This window comes from Rhinopithecus bieti, unplaced genomic scaffold (genome assembly GCF_001698545.2).
Source record: "Rhinopithecus bieti isolate Rb0 unplaced genomic scaffold, ASM169854v2 scaffold_36840, whole genome shotgun sequence".
Lineage (NCBI taxonomy): Eukaryota > Metazoa > Chordata > Mammalia > Primates > Cercopithecidae > Rhinopithecus > Rhinopithecus bieti.
The window spans coordinates 35,634-51,198 of NW_016816502.1; the positions used below are offsets into that span (position 1 = coordinate 35,634).

The 15,565-nt window shown below is 38.9% G+C and overlaps 1 protein-coding gene across 1 annotated transcript in view; it reads left to right on the forward strand.

The window, feature by feature from the left end:
• Positions 1–15,565, forward strand: part of VPS54 (VPS54 subunit of GARP complex) — a 127,891-nt gene that overhangs the window by 32,022 nt on the left and 80,304 nt on the right. Inside the window, 3 exon segments of the mRNA XM_017854926.1 lie at positions 7,204–7,282; positions 10,430–10,464; positions 14,164–14,295. Of these exon segments, the coding sequence (XP_017710415.1) occupies positions 7,204–7,282; positions 10,430–10,464; positions 14,164–14,295 (246 nt within the window).

Below are 15,565 nucleotides of genomic sequence, written 5' to 3' on the forward strand. Positions count from 1 at the left end.
TGAAACTGGGTGGTGGAGGTTGCAGTGAGCCGAGATCGCACCATTGCATTCCAGCCTGGGTGACAGAGCAAGACACTGTCTCCAAAAACAAAAAAATTAAACAGATAAAGAATAAACATCAAAGTCAAAATCGGAGAACAACAGAGAAAATTAGTGAAACCAAAAGCTGATTCTTTGAGTAGATAAACTTGATAAGCCTTTGGCAATACTGATTAGGAAAAAAAGAAAAGATACAAGTCACCAATAACAAGAATAAGAAAGGTGATATCATTACAGATTCTACAGAGATTAAAAGCCTAATAATGAAATATTTTGAATAACTTTGTGCCAGTAAATTCAACAGCTTAAATGAATTTACAGAGTTCTTGAATGACACAAAATACCAAATATCTTTCGAGAAAAAATAGATAATCTGGCTGGGCATGGTGGCTCATGCCTATAATCCCCGCACTTTGGGAGGCCATGGTGGGCACATCACCTGAGGTCAGGAGTTTGAGACCAGCCTGGCCAACATTGTGAAACTCTGTCTCTACTAAAAGTACAAAAATTAGCTGGGCGTGGTGGTGCACACCTGTAGTCCCAGCTACTCGGGAGGCTGAGGCAAAAGAATCGCATGAACCTGGGAGGTGGAGGTTGCAGTGAGCTGAGATCGTGCCATTGCACTCCAGCCTGGGCGATAGCAAGACTCCATCTCAAAAAACGAAACAAAAAGAAATAGAAAATCTGAAATCTGAAATAGCTTTATATTTGTTACATTGATGTATAGTTAAATACCTTTCCACTAAGAAAGCTCAGGTAAACATGGCTTCACTGGAGAATTCTACCAAACATTTACAGAAACAGTAATTCCAAATCTACACACATTATTTCAAATTTTGGTAAAGATGTGGAAGACAGAGCTGGTTCTAGGATAAGGTGAGGCAGGTGAGCAAAACGTGAGAGGCACTGGAATCTGAGAGTGGGTACCTCCTTAAATATTGTACCATATGCTTCTTGCTTGCTTCATCCTACTGCCAGCCTTCATGGAGTAACTGGAACTCTCATATACTGTTGGTGGAAATTTAAAGTGCTACAACCCCTTTGGAAAAAAGTTTGACAGTTTCTTAAAAAGTTAAACAGACTTCTGATCTGTCATGTAAGGAGCTTGGAAGTTGTCACTCCTGTTCTCACAACAAAAAATCTGAGCAAACTGAAAATCAACAACTGAGAAGTACCTGTGAAGGTCACAGTCCAGGGACACAGGCTCACTAAGACTGAAACCTAATCATAAGATCATAGAATGCTTCCCCTCCCTTCACACATTACCTCCACATCAGTGGGGTGCTTGAATAATGAGAATACAACTGAAAGGACTACATATCTCAGACCTTATTTAAGAGGTCTGCAGGGAAACCTGAATATAGCAGGAGAGATGAAAAACAAGGACACCAGTGGAAATTTTAGCCTCTGACACCTGAAGCTATAACAATGAGTAAATAAAGCCTAATTCTTAGCCAGATAAACAAAACTTCATACTAAAGTCCTATTTACCTCAGTTCTTTTTAACTTTGGTATATCATATCTGGCTTTCAGCAAAACATTACAGTGCATACCAGACAGAAAACACTGTTTAAAGAGACAGATCAAGTATCCGAATCAGACTGAGATGCGGTTGTGATGTTGGAATGATCAAACTGGGGACTCAGAGTAACTATGTTTAATATACTAAGGGCTGTAGTGGAAAACATGGACAACATGCAAGAACAGATGTAAGCAGAGAGATGGAAACTAAGAATCAAAAGAAAATGCTACAAATCAAAGATAGTATAACAGAAAAGAAGAATGCTTTTGATGAGTTCATCAATAGACTTGAAGTGGCAGGGGAAGAAATCAGTGAGCTTAAAGAAATGCTGATACAAACTTATAAAAATGTGTGGGATGCAAGGGAAGTAAGGCTTCAAGGAAGTCTTGCTTAAATAAGCACTCAAGGCTTCATTGAATGCTTAAGAAGAAAATTTAAAATTAATCTAAGCTTCTACCTTAGGAAATTATCAAAAGAAGAGCAAATTTAATCCAAAGTAAGCAGAAGAAAAGCAGTAATAAAACTTAGAGCAGAAATCAGGGAAATTGACAATAGCAAATCAGTAGAGAAAATCAGCAAAAGCAAAAGCTGGTTCTTTGTGAAATCAATAAAACTGATAAACATTTAGCTACGTTAAGAAAAAAGAGAAGGCTGTGTGCAGTAGCTCACGCCTGTAATCCCAGCACTTTGGGAGGCTGAGGTGGGTGGGTCACCTGAGGCCAGGAGTTCAAGACCAGCCTGGCTAATATGGTGAAACCCCATCTCTATTAAAAATACAAAAATTAGCTGGGTATGGTGTGGTGGGCGCCTGTAATCCCAGCTACTTGGGGGCTGAGGCAGGAGAATCACTTGAACCTGGGAGGCGGAAGTTGCAGTGAGCTGAGCTTGCGCCATTGCACGCCAGCCTGGGTGACAGGGCAAGACTGTTTCCAAAAAAAAAAAAAAAAAGAAAAAGAGAAGATATAAGCTATTAGTATCAAAAATGAAAGAGGGGCTGTTTCTACTGATCCCGCAGACATTAAAAGGATAATAAGAGAATATTGTGAACAATTCTATGCCCAGAAATTTGATATCCTAGGTGAAATGAACCGATTTATTTTGAAAGACACAATTTTCCAAAGCTTACACAACAAGAAATAAATATTTTGAATAGGCCTGTATTTATTAAAGAAATTGAATCAATCATACTGCTCAAAACCGAAATCACCAGGCCCAGATGCGTTCCCTGGTGAATTCTACCAAACGTTTCGGTAAGAAATTACCCCAATTATTTATAATCTATTTCAGGAAATAGAAGCTAAGGACATACTTTGTAATGCATTTGGTGAGGCCATCATGAAGCTAGTACTAAAATCAGACAAAGACATATAAGTAAAGAAAACTTTAGGCCTTTTTTTTTTTTTGAGACAAGGTCACGCTCTGTTGCCCAGGCTGGAGTGCAGTGGCAGAATCACAGCTCACTGCAGCCTCAACCTCCCCGCTCAAGCAATCCTCCCATCTCAGCACCCCCCAAGTAGCTGGGACTACAGGTGAGCACCACCACAACACCACACCTGGCTAATTTTTGTATATTTTGTAGTGACAGGGTTTTGCCATGTTGTCCAGGCTGGTCTCAAACTCCTGAGCTCAAACAGTCAGCAGTCTGCCTGTGTTGGCCATTCATTATTTTTTTAAAAAAAGAACTCTCAGCAAACTAGGAACAGGAAGGAATTTCTTTAACTTGATAAAGAATGTACTGGGCGTGTTGGCTCACGCCTGTAATCCCAGCACTTTGGCAGGATGCTTGAGGCCAGGACTTGAGACCAGCCTGGCCAACATGGTGAAACTCATCTCTACTAAAAACACAAAATTTAGCTGGGCATGGTGGCACACGCCTGTAATCCTAGCTATGTAACCACCAATGGGTTCACCTTGCCTGCTGCCTAGACAGCTGATTTATTGAGATAGGGGAATTGCAATAGAGAATGAGGAATCCATGCAGAGCTGGCTGTGTGGGAGACTAGAGTTTTATTATTACTCAAATCAGTCTCCCCGAGCATTTGAGGATCAGAGTTTTTAAGGACAACTTGGTGGGTGAGGGGAATCCAGTGAGCTGGCTGTGCTGATTGGTCAGGTCAGTGATGATATCATAGGGAGAAGCCATCTCCATGTGCTGAGTCAGTTCCTGGGTGGGGCCCACAAGGTCAAATGAGCCAGTTTATTGATCTGGGTGGTACCAGCTGATCCATCAAGTACAGGGTCTGCAAAATATCTCAAGCATGGATCTTAGGAGCAGTTTAGGGGGAGGGTCAGAATCTTGTAGTCTCCAGCTGCATGACTTGACCCCTAAACCGTAATTTCTAATCTTGTGGCTAATTTGTTAGTCGAACAAAGGCAGTCTAGCCCCCCGGCAAGAAGGTGGTTTTGTTTTGGAAAAGGACTGTTATCATCTTTGTTTTAAACTATAAACTAAATTCCTCCCAAAGTTAGTTCACCCTGTGCCCAAGAATGGACAAGAACACCTTGGAGGTTAGAAGCAAGATGGAGTTGGTTAGGTCAGATCTCTTTCACTGTCTCAGTTATAATTTTGCAATGGTGATTTCAGCTACTTGGGAGGCTGAGACATGAGAATCACTTGGACCCAGGAGATGGAGGTTGCAGTGAACCAAGATCACACCACTGCACTCCAGACTGGGCGACAGAGTGAGACTCTTGTCTCAAGAGAGAAAACAATCTACAAAAACTCTATTGCTAATGGGGGAAACTAGATGCTTCCCACTACAAATAGAATCAAGGTAAGGATGTCCCGTCTCACTATTTCTTTTAACATTGTCTTGGAAGTCCTAACTAATGTAATAAGACAAGAAAAGGAACTAAAATATGTAAAAATTAGGAAGAAGTAAAACTGTTTCCAGATGAAATGATTGTGTGGAAAATCCCAAAGAATCCAAAAAGAAACTCCTGGAACTAATAAGTGACTGTAGTAAGGTTGCAAGATACAAGGTTAATATATAAAATTAATTACTTTCTTATATACCAGCAGTGAACAATTGGAATTTGAAATTAAAAACCCAATGCAATTTACATTAGCATCAAAGAAAATGAAGCCTTTATGTATAAATCTAAATATATATAAGATCTATCTGAGGAAAACTACAAGACTCTGATGAAAGAAATTAAATAAATAAATGGAGAGGTAGTTCATATATGTGGATAGGAAGACTCAATATTGTCAAGGCATCTCTTTTTCCCAACTTGATCAATAGAGTCAACATAATCCTGATTAAAATCCTAGCAGTTGGTTTCGTGGATATTGAAAACTGACTCTAAAGCTTATATAGAAGAAGACTCAGAATAGCTAACACAGTATTAAAAGAGGAACAAAGCTGGAGGACTGATACCTCCCAATTTGAAGTTTTGCTATAAAGCTACAGTAATCAAGACAATGTCATATTGGTGAAAGAATAGACATACGGATCAGTGGAACAGAGAACCCATAAATAGACCCACACAAATACAATCAACTGATTTTTAACAAAGGGGCAAGGTAATTCAATAGAGAAAGGATAGTTGTTTGAACAAATGGTACTGAAACAACTAGACATCCACTTACCAAAGAGAAAGAATATAGACACACCACCTTGCACTATTCATGGAAATTAGCTCAAAGTTGATGGTAGGCCTTAATGTAAAATGCAAAACTATAAAACTTCTAGATGATAACATAGGAGAAAATCTAGGTAACCTTGGGTTTGGTAATGACTTTTTAGATATGAAAGAAAAGCACAATCCATGAAAGAAAAAATTGAAAAGTTGAACTTCATTAAAATTAAAAAGTTCTACTCTGTGAAAGACACTGTTAAGAGAATGAAAAGACAAGCCAAAAACTGGGAGAAAATATTTACAAAACATGTATCTGTTGCAGGATTGACGGTCGGGTGTGGTGGCTTATTCCTTGTAATCCCAGCACTTTAGGAGGTGGAGGTGGGAGAATCACTTGAGACCAGGAGTTCAGGACCAGTCTGGGCAACATAGTAAGAACCCATCTCTACAAGAAAAAATTTAAAAAATTAGGCATGGTGGTGTGCATCTGTAGTCCTAGCTGCTCTGGAGGCTGAGGCAGGAGGATTGCTTGAGCCCTGAAATTTGATGTTACAGTGAGCAACTTCAGCCTGGGCAACAGAACTAGACCCTGTCTCAAAAAATAAAAAGGGACTGGTAGCAAAAATAAACGAAAGAGTTAAAACTCAACAACAACAAAACAGCCAAATTAAAAAATAAGTAAAGGACTTAATAGACCTTTTCCCAAAAAAGGTATAAAAGTGTGCAATTAGCACATGAAAAGATAGTCAACATAGCAAATAATTTTACATGATAAATTTATGTTATATGTATTTTACCTTCAAAAATAAGAGCGAAAGATCTAAATACCTCACCAAAGAAGATAATGCAGATGGCAAATAAGCATATAAAAAGATGCTCAATATCAAATGTCATTAAGGAATTCCTAGTTAAAATGAGATGCCATTACATATCTATTAGAATAGCAAAAATCTAAAACACTGACAATACCAAATGTTGACAAGGATATAGAACAACAGAAACTCTTATTTATTGCTGGTGGGCATGCAAAGTGGTATGGCCACTTTGGAAAACAGTCCTGTGGTAACTGATAGAATTGCTACCAGAACTCTGAACACTGCTGGCCTGCTGCTTTTCTTAGTACCACACTTCACTTTCTCAGGTATCCTTTCGGTGATATCTCTGAAAATATAATAATGTTGTTAGTGTTCATCTAATTCTAAATCAGAGTGAGATTTTTTTTGTTTTTTGACTCAGAACATGTCAATAATCCCTCACTCCCTCCTTCCTCTCCTCCCTCCCCTCTCTCCCTCTCTCCCTCGCCTCCTTCCTTCCTTCCTTCCTTCCTCTCCCCCCCCTTTCTCCCCTCCTTCCTCCACTCCTTCCTCCACTTCTTCCCTCCTTCCCTCCTTCCCTCCTTCCCTCCCTCCTTGGAGTCTCACTTTGCCACCCAGGCTGGAGTGCATTGATTGGCACGATCTCGGCTCCCTGCAGCCTCCGCCTCCTGGGTTTAAGTGATTCTTGTGCCTCAGCCTCCGCAGTAGCTGGGATTACAGGTGTGCATCACTACTCCTGGCTAATTTTTGTATTTTTAGTAGAGATGAGGTTTCACCATGTTGGCCAGGCTAGTCTCGAACTCTTGACTTCAGGTGATCTGCCCACCTTGGCCTACGAAAATGCTGAGATTACAGGTGTGAGCCACAGCACCTGGCCTAATTTCTATCTTTCTATCTTAAATACATAGGTTTTTGAATTTTCTTTCTTGATTCAAATTATTCTCCTAATTGATTTGTTATATAAATATTTCCCATTTGCTTTCCCACTTTATTCAAAATATGGGGAATTTACTATAATTATATAAGATGGAATGGATATAGGTATATAGATGTGTGTAGATCTCAGAGGTATTTGGTGTATTAAGCACACTTGTTACTTGTATTTAAGTTCAGGGGGCTACTGATTTCATATTCAAAGTTGTAGGACTAATTTGGCATATTCTGATATTCTGTTGCAAAACATTTTCATGCTTTGAATACTCATGTTTACACATACATTGATCATGTTATTTGTCTTTTTATTAGAGAGAGAAGATTCATGAGAGATGCAAGAATATTTGTCCTCCTAAAGATACCTTTGAAAGGACTCTTTTACATACTCATGGTATGAATATGTGTTATTTATAGATAATAAAGCATAGCATAAATATTAGTGAACAAGATCTTTATTTTGAGACCTTATTGCCTATTATATCTATAATTTTATTTCTAGTAAAATTTTAAAACCTATGATTATAATATTTTCTGAGAACTTCTAAGAGAAAAATAGATCTGACAGTAGTATAATCCTTCAGTTCAACAAATATTGATTGAATATCTTTGTGCTTGGTATGTTCCTTGTTGCTTAAAAATAGATGAGTAAGCTAGACATGATGGCACATGTGTATATTCCCAACTACTTGGGAGGCTGAGGTGGGAGGATTGCTTGAGCCTGTGAGTTTGAGAACAGTAATGTAGTGAGACCCTAAAGTAAACCTATAGATGAGTAAAAAGTAGCTTTGGTCCTCAAAGAACTGATGTTCTCCTGAATAAGTTTAAAGAAATAAACCAATAATTGTATCATTGTATATTAAAGAGTAAGTTCAGTGTGGTAAAGTTGTATAACATGCCTAACTTAGCTGTAGAAGCATTCCTAGAGTTGACAGTGATTACGTGTGTTTTAAAGTTGTTAGTTTGAAACATTTACATGGGAGAAGACATTCCAAGAAAAGGGAATAGTTTATACAAAGCCATAGAATAAAGAGAGAGCAGAATGTTCAAGAAACTGTAAGAGTTTAATATGTTGGTTCTACTGGGAGCAAGAGATGAGACTGAAGCATAGGCAGGGGTCAGATCATGAAGAAACTTATATGCTATGATAAGGAATTTTACTTTTTCCGAAGACACTGTAAAGCTACATAATATTTTTAACTAGGCATGATCGGATTTATGATTATACTTTTCTGTGAAAATAGTTGTGGATAGTGAATTATGGGATGATGATTAGACTAGAGGCAAGGAGACAGTGGAGGCTACTGCAGTAATACAAATGAAAAATGATATTCCAGTAACAGTTACAATGGAGATGGAGAGGAAATTAGGCCTTTGGGAAGTAACTCAGAGATTGAGACACAGGTTTTGGTGGCCAGTTATTGGTAATGGAGCAAGATGATTCAAGGACAATTCCCAGGTTTCTTGCTTGGACAACTGGATGGGTGACAGTGCAATTCAATGAGAGAGGCAATATAGGAGGAGGAATTTTGAGAGAGATGGAGGCAAGTTTCATTGCAGATTTGCAGTGAAGGACATGCCTTTTTGGCAATGTGGAGCTCAGGTTGAAGATTTAGGCTGAAGATGTAGGTATGGTAGATACCATCATAGACGGGTATGCTGGACAATAGCATGGTGGTTGAATCCAAGGACATTGGGTGAGATTGCCCAGGGAAGATGTGAATAGTGAGAAGAAAACGACTGGCGATGGAGCACTAATTAAGCTGTCGCATTTAAGGGGCAGACAGAAGGTGAGATACCTGTGAAGGAGACAGAAAGTGGTCAGAGAGATAGGAAAGTCAACCAAGAGAGAATTGCACCTTAAAAGTTAAAGCTAGCAAAGATTTCAGAAACTAAGAACAGTTAGTTGGTCTATAATGTCAGAATACTTCAGGGATAGATCGATTTGTACACTGAGAAGTCTCCTTTGTTTTGGCAATTAGGACATCTCAGGGAGAGCATTTATGGCAGGTCCAGAAACCTCAATACTATATATTAAGGAGTGAGCACAAGAGAAAGAAATGTAGACTACCAGTATTATGTCACTAGAAGATTTGAGATAGATTATTGACTACAGGGAACAGAGTGGAAGAATATTTTTTCATGGCCAGGACTAGATCAGGTAAGAGAGGCATTTGACTGTCCCTGAGAGTGAGTACTTTTGCATCTGAGGTCCCACCCTTGCCTCAACCTGGTCCTGGCCCCGTTTTATCTTTTTCTTTACATATATATATAAAATATATATGTGTGTATGTGTGTATATATATACACATTTTAATGGGAAAGAACTGAGCATGTTTATATACAGAGGTAAGAGAGCTAGTACAAGGGAAGAGGCTGAATATACCGAGACAGAATAAACTGATTAACCTGACGGCAGAGGCAGGAAGGAATGGAGTCTAAGTGCAGAAAGGTTGGTTTTGAAGAGAAGAGTAGTACCTTATCTAAGTTTGGATTGGCAGGATGAAAGTAAAGTAGGTTCATTTGAAGATGTGTGTATCTCAGCCTTAATATGACTGAGAAGAAAATTAATATAGTATAAAAAAGCAACCTTTGATCATAAGAAATTCTGGATGGGATGATAGATCTTTTAAACAATAAAAACAGTATTCCTACTTTAGAATTTAATTCATTAAAAAAAAAATCTACATAGCATGCCATATCCAATCTTACCAAAATTTAAAAAGATAGCACAGCAGTCCTCAATCTTTTTGGCACCAGGGACTGGTTTCGTGGTAAACAGTTTTTCCACAGACCAAGTGGTTTGTGGGGAGATAGTTTTGGGATGATTCAAGTACATTACCTTTATTGTGCACTTTATTTCTACTATTACATTGTAAAATATAATGAAATAATTATACAACTCATCATAATGTAGAGTCAGTGGGAGCCCTGAACTTATTTTCCTGGAACTAGATGGTCCCATCTGGGGGACATGGGAGACAGTGATAGATAGTCAGACATTAGATTCTTATAAGGAGGGCACAACCTAGATCTCTGACATGTGCAGTTCACATTAGGGTTTGTGCTCCTATGAGAACCTAGTGCCACCACTGATCTGACAGAAGGTGGAGCTCAGACGGTAATGTGAGCAATGGGGTGTGGCTGTAAATACAGATGAAGCTTTGCTTGTGGCCACTGCTCACCTCCTGCTGTGTGATCTGGTTCCTAACAGGCCATGGATCACTACCTGTTCGTGGCCTGGGGGTTGAGGACAACTGAGATAGCATAAAGCCTTGTATGTCTGATTAAAAAGATTTGAGATGTATTTAGTTGTTTTATTGCTGCTATGTAATAGATTACAATTACGTGAAACATTGTTTTGTTCAGTGCTTTGCTACTAGGCATATGATAGGTGCTTGATAGATATTTGTTGAAGGAATAAACTTAAGTAGCTATTTGGATGTGACCCAGTACAATACTGAATCTGTCAAAATGCACTTTATGGAGTTAAAATGAAAACAAGTTTTAAAAATAATATTTTCCCTTCTTTTTTAAATAGATAAATCCAGGACAGATCTGGAGCAAGTACCTAAGGTAACAAAGCTTAAACATGAGAAAATTGCTTTTTAATATTTGATCTTTAATTTTGCCTTACAAGGAGATTTCATTTGGCTTTTTTTTTTTCTTTTTTTTTTTTTTGACACTTTGGCTACTTTGTCTCTTCTGGGCTGTGTTGCATCACTTTTCTTGTTTCTCGTTCTTTGTTTTTTTTCTTTCCTTCTTCCTTTGTCTTTCTTTTTGCTTTTCTTTCTCTTACTTGAGACAGAGTCTTGCACAGTCTCACAGGCTGGAGTGCAGGTCTGTGATCTCGGCTCACTGTAACCTCCCTCTCCTGGGTTCCGGTGATTCTCCTGCCTCAGCATCCTGAGTAGATGGGATTACAGGTGCATGCCAACACGCACAGCTACTTTTTTTGTTTTGTATTTTTAGTAGAGACAGGGTTTCACTGTGTTGGCCAGGCTGGTCCCTAACTCCTGACCTCAAGTGATCCGTCCACCTTGGCCTGGGATTACAGGTGTGAGTCACCGTGCCTAGCCTTTTTTTAAATGAAAAAATGTTTTTAATTGACAAATTAAAATGATGTATATTTATGGTGTTTTTTCTCTTTTGCATCATCAGTCTCTTTCTCATCACTGAAACCTACAAATATTTTTAAGTCTTTCCCTTAAAAAAATTTTGCTGATCATTCAACTTCTTCAAATTATTAAGAGATACTTACTCTGTATAACAAATTTTGTTGAGATGTATAATAGATCCATTTTTTTTTCTGGGAAGAGTTGATTACTTTCATCAGATTCTCAGATAGGTCTGTGACAGTTTTTTTTTTTTTTTTTTTTGAAATGGAGTCTTGGTCCGTCGCCCAGGCTGGAGTGCAGTGGCCGGATCTCAGCTCACTGCAAGCTCCACCTCCCAGGTTTACGCCATTCTCCTGCCTCAGCCTCCCGAGTAGCTGGGACTACAGGCGCCCGCCACCTCGCCCGGCTAGTTCTTTGTATTTTTTAGTAGAGACGGGGTTTCACCTTGTTAGCCAGGATGGTCTCGATCTCCTGACCTCGTGATCCGCCCGTCTCGGCCTCCCGACAGTTGTTCTTTAGAGTAAGAAAGAGAAGATGAAAGACACAAAAATGGGAGAAGAATATCATTTTTATCATTTATTTGATCCTACAAAATAATATTCAAAGTTTGTCATTTAAGGCTCATTATTCACTTTCATGTAATCTTTACACATTCTTTACTTCAGCCAAACTTTTTTTTGATGGCTCTGTGCGTTATTTGCACTGTTTCTTGATCCTGGAAGACTTTTCCGTCATCTTCCCATATCTAATTCTGTATAATCTTTTGCTTAAAATGGCACCTTTACATGGGTACTTTCTTGTTCTTTCCAACAGAAGATAATTGACCCCTTTGCCAAATTCCCATAACATTTTATCTGGGACTCTTCCCTCATCCCTCTGCTACCTCTTTAAGGATTTGTCCCTCTTCTCCTTAAAAGATTTTTTTTTTTTTTTTAGGCAGAGTCGCTCTCTGTTGCCCAGGTTGGAGTGCAGTGGCACAATCTCGGCTCACTGCAACCTCCACCTCCCAGGTTCAAGCAATTCTCTTACCTCAGCCTCCCGAGTAGCTGGGATTATAGGCGCCTGCTACCAGGCCTGGCTAATTTTTGTATTTTTAGAAGAGACGGAGTTTTGCCACGTTGGCCAGGGTAGGCTGATCTCGAACTTCTGACTTCAAGTGATCTGCCCACCTGGCCTCTGAAAGTACTGGGATTACAGGCGTGAACCACCGGGCCCAGTCTCCTTATAAGATTTTATATACATATTATATCACATCCCTTGGATTGAAGCTCCATGAGATGAGGGTCTCTTTATTAAATTATCTTTGTTTCTCCCTCAGTGCCTAGCATCGGAAACAGTCAGTAAATATTTATTGAATTAATACTTTTAGTTACAATACCAAAGCGGGGATTAGAAAATTTACTCATGTCTCTAGTTAAATTTTTTTCTACCATATTCATTCTAATTTTTGTATGTAGTTAAAATCAGCAAATAAAATATAGCGTATAAATAAATACATAAATTGATTAAACCACGTTTTAGGCCCTATGCTTCGTACTAGAGATACAAAAACAAGCTATAAATCTAACCCTGCAAGAACATATGGTCTCCAGGGGGAGATATGCATACTAAATAAATAATTTCTATAAAGTATGAGGTAAATAATTAAGTATGCATGATATATTTGTGTTCAGAGATGGGAGTCATTATGTCATGCATAAGGAAGGAACATTTGGCCCTTGATTGCATCATGAGTCACTTTTCGGATGTATTCTTGAGATGTATAGAGAAAGCATTCTAGCCAATGTATGTTATAAAGATATACATACTTATTATTAATATATATATATATATATATATATATATAATATTTTTTTTTTTTTTTTGAGATGGAGCTTGCTCTGTCTGCCCAGGCTGGAATGCAGTGCGTGATCTCAGCTCACTGCAAGCTCCGCCTCCAGGTCACTGGCCTACCATCGGAGTGCGTCTCATACCTTCGTCTGAGGCGGTAGTCTGGACACAGCGACCGCCTAAGCTTTACCCACATAGCAAAGACAGACTTTGAATCACCCAAATATCCATCTGTTGACAGACCTGGATTAAGAAAATGTGGGCACATATACACCATCGGAATACTATGCAGGGCCATAAAAAAAGGATGAAGATTGCGGCGCCTGGCTATCCTATTTTAGTAGAGACAGAGTTTCACCATGGTCTCGATCTCCTGGCCTCATGATCCGCTTGCCTTAACCTCCCAAAGTGCTGGGATTACAGGCGTTAGGCACCACACCCAGCCCATACTTTATATATTAATACATGCATTATAAAAAGAATAAGAGTATGGAAGAGAATTGAATATTGCTAGAGTGTAATGGGTAAATAGTGGGAGTGACAAGATACAAAGAGGTAAGTGGGTCCAGATACAAAGAGGTCTGTGGGTCATGGGAATCTATTGGGAGTTTTAAACAGGGAAGTTAATACAGTTATACTCAACATTTTAGAGGAGTATCTCTAACAGTAGTATAGGGGATGGATTAGGGAAGGATATCAGTAAGTAGATATTTACTGTAACCCAGAGATATTGAAGAGCTGAACTACTGAATGCTGTAGAGATACAGGAAAGCAGAGATTCAAGGGATATTTACAAAATATAACGGATAGGTCTTATTGCCTAGCTGGTCGTGATACGTAAGGGAAAAGTAGTCTATTCATAAAATTGAATTTGTTTTGGTTTTAATATTTATTGTACGCTTAATCTAAACTAATTTTAAAACAATTTTGAGCAGGAGAAAATAGAAATATAGGTTAGAGAAATTGATATTTGGCATTTTAAAACACTATCAGTGGGAAATAATGTGGAAATTTTAGGATAAATATTATATCTGCCTCTGGTATGTACCTGTAGGACTGCATTAGTGAGTATGATCATGTAGTAATAGAATGACCATCTCCATTGGTAAAGGCAAAAAGCATTTTCTATCTTTTATGAGTATTTTAAGCTTGGTGAGAAATTTACACATTTTTCTTACGGATATTTGTGTAAATAACCGTTATTACTTGCTTTTGCTATTCATACTCAAGATCCACGTTAATTTTGTTTAATGATCATGATGTTGGAAGAGATAATGGGTATAAGGAAAATACTTATCTAATTGAGGGAAATGCATTTTTTTAATAGATTTTTATGAAACCAGATTTTGCCTTGGATGATTCCTTAACTTTTAATTCAGTTTTACCATGGTCTCATTTTAATACTGCTGGTGGAAAAGGAAATCGTGATGCAGCTTCCTCAAAGTTGCTTCAAGAAAAGGTAATTTCTTTTTGACTTTATCCATGTAGGAAACTATTCTAGTTAAGCGGTACTGTTTGCATGGGTTCAGATTTAGTTATTTAGTAAGCTGTACTTTTAAATTCATTTTTGTTGTTACTGATAACTATAAGCTTCCCAATCTTAACTAATAAACTAATAGCATTTTGGCTCAGTGGAACACAAGTTGTGCAGATGAATAAGGCAAAACTTACTATTTGAGTACTTCTTACCTGAAAGAGCAGTTGATGGAATTTTAATTGAAAGGATATATTAGCTAACACAATAAATTGCTTTGCATTTATCCCAGATATTTTATTTACATATTGGCTAATTTTATTTATTTATTTATTTATTTATTTTTTTGAGACGGAGTCTGTCTCTATTGCCCAGGCTGGAGTGCAGTGGCGCGATCTCCACTTAATACAACCTCCACCTCTTGGGTTCAAGCAATTTTCCTTCCTCAGCCTCCCTAGTAGCTGGGACTACAGGTGTGCCCCACCATGCTTGGCTGATTTTTTGTATTTTAGTAGAGATGGGGCTTCACCATGTTGGCTAGGCTGGTCTTGAACTCCTGAGCTCATGATTTGCCCACCTTGGCCTCCCAAAGTGCTGAGATTGCAGGTGTGAGCCACCGTGCCCAGCCCCATATGGTTTAATTTTAGAAGAATGATTTAAAGCACAGAAAACCAATGTTTTCCGAGGTACTGTTTTTCTTTTTCTTTTTTTTTTTCTGAGGCAGAGTCTTGCTCTGTCACCTAGGCTGGAGTGCAGTGGCCGGATCTCAGCTCACTGCAAGCTCCGCCTCCCGGGTTCCCGCCATTCTCCTGCCTCAGCCTCCCAAGTAGCTGGGACTACAGGCGCCCGCCACCTCGCCCGGCTAGTTTTTTTTTTTGTATTTTAGTATAGACGGGGTTTCACTGTGTTCGCCAGGATGGTCTCGATCTCCTGACCTTGTGATCCGCCCGTCTCGGCCTCCCAAAGTGCTGGGATTACAGGCTTGAACCACCGCGCCCGGCCAAAAACTTTTTTTTTTTTTTTTTTTTTTCTTTTGTTTTTTGAGACAGTCTGGCTCTGTCATCCAGGCTGGAATGCGGTGGCATGATCTAGGCTCACTGCAACCTCTACTTCCCAGCTTCAAGTGATTCTCTTGCCTCAACCTCCTGAGTAGATGGGATTACAGGCACACACCACCACACCTGGCTATCTTTTGTGTTTTTTTAGTAGAGATGGGGTTTTGCCATGTTGGACAGGCTGGTCTCAAACTCCTGAC